This window comes from Chiloscyllium plagiosum, chromosome 1 (assembly GCF_004010195.1).
Source record: "Chiloscyllium plagiosum isolate BGI_BamShark_2017 chromosome 1, ASM401019v2, whole genome shotgun sequence".
NCBI lineage: Eukaryota > Metazoa > Chordata > Chondrichthyes > Orectolobiformes > Hemiscylliidae > Chiloscyllium > Chiloscyllium plagiosum.
In genome coordinates, this window is record NC_057710.1 from 97448027 (window position 1) to 97456358 (window position 8332).

The 8332-nt window shown below is 42.1% G+C and overlaps 1 protein-coding gene and 1 long non-coding RNA gene across 3 annotated transcripts in view; one reads left to right on the forward strand and one right to left on the reverse strand.

The window, feature by feature from the left end:
* Positions 1 to 8332, forward strand: part of LOC122551228 — a 28358-nt gene that overhangs the window by 14963 nt on the left and 5063 nt on the right. The window lies entirely within an intron of this gene.
* LOC122551212 (beta-klotho-like) overlaps positions 1 to 8332 on the reverse strand; it is a 35956-nt gene that overhangs the window by 5571 nt on the left and 22053 nt on the right. Inside the window, exons 3-4 of the mRNA XM_043692825.1 lie at positions 2805 to 3073; positions 1464 to 2643 (exon numbers count right to left, since the gene is read on the reverse strand). Of these exons, the coding sequence (XP_043548760.1) occupies positions 1464 to 2643; positions 2805 to 3073 (1449 nt within the window). The remainder of the gene's footprint in view (positions 1 to 1463; positions 2644 to 2804; positions 3074 to 8332) is intronic.

Sequence of the window (8332 nt, forward strand, 5' to 3'; positions counted from 1 at the left end):
CCACCCCCTCTCCGGCCTATCACCCTCACCTTAACCTCCTTCCACCTATCGCATCCCCAATGCTCTTCCCCCAAGTCCCTCCTCCCTACCTTTTATCTTAGCCTGCTTGGCACACCTTCCTCCTTCCTGAAGAAAGGCTTATGCCCGAAACGTCGATTCTTCTGCTCCTTCGATGCTGCCTGACCTGCTGCACCTTTCCAGCAACACATTTTTCAGCTCTTTCCTCCCACAATCCAAAGATGAATTGGCCATGCTAAATTGTCCATGTGATAGATGCACTAGTCAGCGGGAAATGGGTCTGGATGGCTTACTCTGGAGATTCGGTATGGACTTGTTGGGCCGAAGGGCCTGGTCCCACACTGTAGGGAATCTAATCTAATTTTTGCACTTTGTCAGCTGCAGTGAAACCAAACATGGAGCAGTATCTTGAAGCATTGAACATAAACTTTCTACCTGTATTTGAATGTTTTCAAGTGTTTTCCCCTTTCTTCCCTTTTCCCATCTCATGCTGTCAGCATTTTTGCCTGCTGGGTGGGTGCAGCTCAAGAAGCTTGACACCATCCCAGACAAATCAGCCCACTACCTGATAGGCACTACCTTCATAAGCATCCACTTCTTCCACCATTGATGCTCAGTAGCAGCAGTGTGTACTATCTATAAAATGCACTACAGAAATTCGCCAAGATTCCTTAGACAGCACCATCCAAGTTCATGACCACTACCATCTAGAGGGATAAGGGCAGCAGATACATGGAAATACAATCACCGCAAGTTCCCCTCCAAGCTACTTACCATCCTGACTTGGAAATATATCCCCATCCTTCACTGTCACTGGGTCAAAATCCTGCAATTCCCTCCCTAGTGGCATTGTGGGTCTACCTACAATACATGGACTGTGGTGGCTTTAAGAAGGCAGCTCAAGGACAACTAGAATAGGCAATAAATGCTGGCCAGCCAGTGACACCTACATCCCATGACCAGTGATGGATTCATCATGTATTATCTATTATTGTAACTGAGATCAGTAACCATTCGTAACTCCCAGCAGGATCCTAGACAGCAAACATGAACAGGAACGCTGACTGACCTTTACCACAACTAGCTGAAGCCAATCAGAGCTGAAATCATTAACTCTGAACTCTTGGACCACTTAAGAACTAAGCCTCAGGGAAACTCTGAATACCTATTTTATTTAATACATTTTTTAGCTATTGGCATCAATACAATAAACTTTGTCAGTTGAGTTATCATTTCAACTATCTAAAAGACATAAACCATGGGTCACAATTTTTAAGAATGCTTCTTCCTAAGTATATAAATAGTAGGCAGGGCCCTTGTGGTGCAATGATAGTGTCCCTACGTCTGGCTCAGGGGGGTCTATGTCAGTCTAATGTGCTCCAGAGATGTGTACCAGCATTTCTGAACATGTTGATTAGAAAACATCTATAAATATTAGGACTCACCTTTTAAAACCTCATTGATATAATTTTTATGATAATATATTCGAAATGCATCATTGACACTGGAGCTGTCCCAAACTCCATTGGTCATGATATAAATGTCCATATTTCCATAGCGTGATTTAATCCATTGTAGGACTCTACGTATCCCCCATGGTGCAACTGCCATTTCAGAATGAGTTTGACGATGGGGAAGAAAAGGAAAGAAGAAATGGGAGGGGGATGGAAATGTCAACAATGTTACATCTCTCAACAAACTCCCATCGTGGTCCATTTCATACTTGGTTCCATTTTTGGACTGATGTAAGATTAACCTTGTGGTAAAATGACTGATTGCAAAAAAGTCAGCAGTTCCTTTAATCATCTGTTTTTCTTCATCAGTGAAATATGGTAAGAACGAACTGGAGAGACGTTTTTTATTTTTAAAGAGGATGTACTCCCTCATTTTATGTGGATAATCTCCAGTTTTGAAAATGGCATCTGCAAACCATGCTATTTGGAATTGCAGGAGCCTCTCAGCAGCTCTGTGGTGGGATTCAACGAAGGGATTTGCTCGTTCTGCCCAGTCAGCACGCAATGTCAGAGACACAAGTCCATGGTGCTTATTTCTAAAGTCTCTATTGTAGGTGTGCCAGGCTAGAGCATGTGCAATGATCATGTTATGTGCTGCCCTGTAGGTGTCAGGGCTTCTCTGAACATTTATATTTGGTTCATTCATAGTGAGCCACAATTTGACCAAGTTGCCAAATTCTTGAAAGCATAATTTTGCATAATCATTGAAAGCAACAGCAGTCTCTCTGTTGAGCCATCCTCCCTTATTCAGCAGTGGTGCAGGTAAGTCAATATCACCAGATACTGGATGATACAAAGTGATAGTGCTGGCAATGTTCAGTTTTAAGAGTTCTGTAATAATACAATGGTAATAAGTTAGAATACTTCTATTTACACTGGATGGATCACCATTGGGTAGAATCTTGGCCCACTTGAAAGCAAAGCTGTAGTGAGATACATTCATCTTCCTCACCAATGCTATATGGTGCTTGAAGTTCCTGAAATCAGTGCACTTAAATGGATGAGGCCACATAGTCACTCCACTGACTTTATATAGTTTCTGATCTCCACTACGGTTCCAAAGGTAAAGGCTGTTGTCAACAAATTCAGGAGATAAAGCCACATTGTTTACCTGAAATCAAAAAAGAAAGTAAACGGGAGGCTTACAGTTTTGGATGTGATGAACAACCTTGTAATTTTCTGATATCAAAATTTCAGGGAGACAGGATCCATGTTCACAACTTGAAATTGTAAATGACCTCTGTAAATCAGAGAAAAAAAGTTTGTTTTTACCTGCAGATCTGTTTCTGCAATTCCCCAGGAGAAGTTACATGGAAATTGTCCATTCACTCTTTGGCTAACCTCAGTCACTGGAAAGCCATTTTGTTCTATAATCTGTTTATAGAAGAATGCAGAGGATTTTGCAATCCTAGACTTGTTCTTGCTGTTGAAATCCACATAGAACAATCCTCTTCTTATAGTATAGTTAAACTGCCATTCAAAGCCATCTAGTAGGGACCAAACAGTATATCCAAACACATTGACTCCATCAAAGCGAATAGCTGATCAGAACAAAACAAATCAAATTAATATCAAAAGGTATTTGGGAATATTGATGTATTTTACATATTTAGCTTTCTTTGCCACATTGTTCTCAATTTCACATTGTCTGGTTTTCATTCCACAAAAATTCACTTTGTACTAGTTCCTCCCCTTGATGTTTGAAAACATTTTTTTTCTCTAGAGTCTAGTTCCTGTGTGTGCCAGGCAATTTCTCATTCTTATCCAAGTATTGTTTATTCCTGTGTGACAGTGAATGTTGTGAGTTGTTCAACTGTGGGATGCAATGTAATTAAGCATGAAATCAGAGAAATGCAGATGCTGGATATCAGGCACAAAATTTAAAATTGACAGAAAAACTCAGCAGGTCTGGCACATCAGTGGAGAGAAAGCAGAGTTAATGTCTCAGATCCAGTGACCCTGCAGAACAGAACCAGCAATTTCTGATTTCCTTACAACTGAGCATGATCCTGTCCTCACCCAATATTTAAATACATACACTTAGAGCAGCACTTAATTTGTAGGACTGGGACACTGGCATATCGTTACACCCTAACCCAGAGGGATTGAGACCAACTGTAACACACCATCTGTCATTGAAGATATTCTTACACCGAATAACTTCTCTCCTTACAGTTGTCATCAGTTAAGCCACTGAAGAGGCTCAGGGAACAATTATCAAGAGACTTACAACTTTTATTCTATTTTTTTCAACTAAGAAATCTTTAATCTAGAGTCACTGATGCTCCAAATTTCTTTTGGTCAGGAATGTTTCTAACTTCCACCATTTTCCTGCTTTGATTGGAACACCTCATATACCATCTAATGATGATAGAGAAATCACAGACTGGAAGATAACAAGCATGTGAAATAGTAAAAGAGTGGGTGATTATGAGAATTAGAGATGTGAATGATAGTGAAGGTGCAGGATTGTCAATGGTGGAAAATTGTGAAAGTGGGAAATGAATGGTAGAGTCAGGAGTGGCGATAGTTAGCGAGTCATAACTAAGTGTGGAATGGTTGATACTAAGTGAGTGATAGCGAGAATGGGGAGTGGGTGAGAGTAAATAAGTGATAATGAGAGGTGCGTGTCATTGAGTTATGTAGCATGGAAACAGACCCTTCGGTCAAACTCATCCATGCCGATCAGATATCCACCATAAGTCTAGTCCCATATCCCTCTAAACCTTTCTACTCATAAACTCATCCAGATAAGTTTTAAATGTTATAACCATACCAGAATTCATCTCCTCCACCACTTCCTCTGGCAGCTCCATCCATACATGCACCATCCTCTGCCTGAAAAAGTTGCCCTTAAGATTCCTTTTATTTTCTTCCCCTCTCACCTGAAATCTATGCCCTCTCATTTTGGACTCCTCCACCCTGGGGAAAAGACCTTGCATATTTACCTTATCCATGCCCCTCATGATTTTATAAATCTCTATAAGGTCACCTCTCAGCTCTGATGCTTCATGGAAAACAGCCCCAGCCTTTTCAACCTCTCCCCATAGCTCAAACTCTCCAACCGTGGAAAATCCTTGTAAATCTTTTCTGAACCCTTTCAAGTTTCACAATATGCTTCTTATAGGACGGAGACCAGAATTGCATGCAATAGTCCAAAAGTGGCCGAACCAATATCCTCTTCAGCTGCAACATGACCTCCCAACTATTACACTCAACGTATTGACCAATAAAGGTCCAAATGCCTTCTTCACTAACCTATCCTCCTGCGACTCCACTTTTCAGGAACAATGAACCTGCACTCCAAGGTCTCTTTGTTCACCAACACTCGCCAAGACCTTCATTAAGGTTATATGTCCTGCCCTGATTTGCATTTCTAAAATGCAGTACTTCATTCTTATCTAAATTAAACTCTATCTGCCATTCCTTGGCCCATTGGCCCATCTGACCTTGTCCTCTGACATAATCACCTTCGCTGTCCTGTATACCTCCACTTTTAGAGTCATCTGCAACAATACCTCATATGTTCACTTCCAAATCATTTATATAAATGATAAAAAGCGGTGGACCAGCACCAATCCTTGTGGCACACTGCTGGTTATGGCCTCCAGTCTGAAAAGCAACCTTCCACCACCTCTTGTCTTCTACCTTTGAGATGTTTCTGAATCCAAATAGCTAGTTCTCCCTGTATTCTGTGTGATCTAACCTTGCTAACCAGTCTACTATGAGGAACCCTGTCAAACACCTTACTGAAGTCCATATAGATCAAATCCACGGCTCTGCCCTCATCAATCCTCTTTGTTACTTCTTTAACAAACTCAAGTTAGTGAGACATGATTTCCCATGCACAAAGCCATGTTGACTATCCCTAATCAGTCCTTGCCTTTCCAAATACATGTAAATCCTGTCCTTCAGAGTTTCCTCCAACAACTTACCCATCACCCATGCCAGGCTCACTCGTCTATAGTTCCCTGGCTTTTCCTTTCCACCTTTCTTAAATAGTGGCACATCATGAGTCAGTCATCCGGCATCTCATCTGTGGCTATCGATGATGCAAATATCTCAGCAAGGGGCCCAGCAATCTCTTCCCTCGCTTCCCACAGAGGTCCAGGGTACACCTGATTGGGTCCCAGGGATTTATCTACCTTTAAGTGTTTTAGGATGTCCAGCATCTCCTACTCTGTAATATGGACATTTTTCAAGATGTCAGTATTTATTTCCCCATGTTATATATCTTTCATTTTTTTCTCCACAGTTAACACTGATGCAAAATACTTTTTTAGTATCTCCTCCATCTTCTGAGGTTCCACTAGGTGGTCTTACTGATCTTTAAGGGACTTATTCTCTTCCTAGTTACCCTTTTGTCCTTAATGTATTTGTAGAATCCCTTTGGATTCTCCTTATTTCTATTTGCCAAAGCTATTTCATTTCCCTTTTTGCCCTCCTGATTTCCCTCTTAAATATACTCCTACTGCCTTTATACTCTTATAAGGATTCACTTGATCCCTGCATCTATACCTGACATAGGCTTCCTTCTTTTTCTTGACCAAATCTCAATTTCTCTAGTCATCCAGCATTCCGTACACCTACCAGCCTTGCCCTTCATACTCACAGAAACATACTATCTCTGGATTCTCGTTATCTTATTTTTGAAGGCTTCAGATTTTCCAGTTGTCTCTTTACCTTCAAACATCTGCCCCAATCAACTTTCGAAAGTTCTTGCCTAATACTGTTAAAACTGGCCTTCCTCCAATTTAGAACTTTAACTTTTAGATCCAATCTATCCTTTTCCATCACCATTGTAAAACTAATAGAATGATGCTCTCTGGCTCCAAAGTGCTCCCCCATTGACACTTCAGTCACCTGCCTCACCTTTCACAAGAGTAAGACAAGTTTTGCACCTTCTCTAGTACGTATATCTACATGCTGTATCAGAAATTTTTCTACTACACACATAACAAATTCCACTCCATCCAAGCCCATAACATTATGGCTGTTCCAGTCTATGTTTGGAAAATTAAAATCCCCTACCATAACCACCCTATTATTCTTACAGATAACTGAGATCTCCTCAATTTCCTGCTGACTATTGGGGGATCTATCGTACAATCCTAAAAAGGTGATCATCCTCTTCTTATTTCTCACTTCCACCCAAATAACTTCCCAGATATATTCCCAGGAATATCCTCCTGAAGTACAGCTCTAATGTTATTCTTAATCAAAAGTGCCATACCCCTCCTGTCTTGCTCCCTTTTTTATCATTCCAATAGCATCTATACCCTGGAACATTAAGCTGCCAGTCCTGTCTATCCCTGAGTCACGTCTCTGTAATTGCTATGATTTCCCAGTCCCATGGTCCCAACCATGCCCTCAGTTCATCTACCTTACCTGTTAGGCCTCTTGCATTAAAATAAATGCAGTTTAATTTTTCAGTCCTACTTCGTTCTCTGCTTTGTTGCCCCACCACCTTACTAGTTTAAATCTTCCTGAGTAGCTCTAGCAGCCAGTATATTAATGTCTTTCCAATTTAGGTGCAATCCATCTTTCTTGTTCAAGTCACTTCTACCCTAGAAGACAGTCTAATGATACAAAATGTGAAATCTTCTTCCCTGCATCAGCTTCTTAGCTACGCATTCATCTTCTCTATCCTCCTGTTCCTTCTCTCACTAGCTCGTGGCTCTGGAAATAATCCAGATATTACTATTCTCGTGGACCTCCTTTCTTAAATTCCTGCCTAACTTCCTATATCCTGCCCTCGGAATATTGTCCTTATCTCTTCCTATGTTGTTTGTTCCAAATTGTACACCAATCTCCTGCTGTCCCTCTCACCTTTGAGAATTCTGCACCTTCTCTGAGATATCCTTGATCCTGGCTCCAGAGCTGCAACACAGCGTCCTTTTCGCAGCAGAGAGCGGCGGGAGCTGGGCAGAAGTGAAGCCGGAGCGCAAAGCCGGTCGGGAAGGTAAGTGATTGTTATTTAAGAACTTACCTCGATGCCAACGGTCTTTTCGCATCAGAGAGTGGTGGGAGCTGGGCGGAAGTAAAGTCGGAGCGCAAAGCCGGTTGGGAAGGTAAGTGATTGTTATTTGAGTGGGTGTGTTCTAGACCCCAGGTCCTACAAAGTAGGGCCTCCTCTAATCTAAATTAAAAGTCCACAGACTTACCCCAAAAAGAGGGTCCAAGGAAGTTCCTGTGGATTGAAGAGTGAGGCTTTAGCTCAGGAGTCTTTGACAAGGAGGTTGAGTAAAGTGATTACGCCACAGTTGAAGAGGGTGAAGACATGACTGCCAAGCTGGTTCAGTGTGCTACATGCTTGATGTGGGAGGTCAACGACTCTGGTGTGTCTGGCTCGTATAAGTGTGGAAAGTGTGTGCACGTTCAGCTACTGACAGAGCATATTGCAGCACTGATGAAAGAACTCGAGGACCTTAGGCTCATCCGAGAGAACGAGATCTTTCTTGACAAGACCTTCAGTGAGGTTATTACACCAACCATACCAGAAGAGAACAGAAGAGAGCAGACGATGAGGAGACAGGTGCAAGAGAGGAGACAGGTGCAAGAGACCCCGGGGGAAGTACCTGTCAGGAACAAGTTGAATCTTTTGGAAACAGTAGAGACAGATGACACTCCCAGTCCGCAAGGCGGCCAGGTCTGTCAATCAAAAGTTGGCATGGAGACAGAGCGGAAGAGTCGGACATCGCACAGAGCCGTGGTAATAGGGGACTCCATAGTGAGAGGAACTGACCAGGGTTTTTGTGGCAGCAGGCGGGACTTAAGGATGGTGTGTTGCCTTCCTGGTG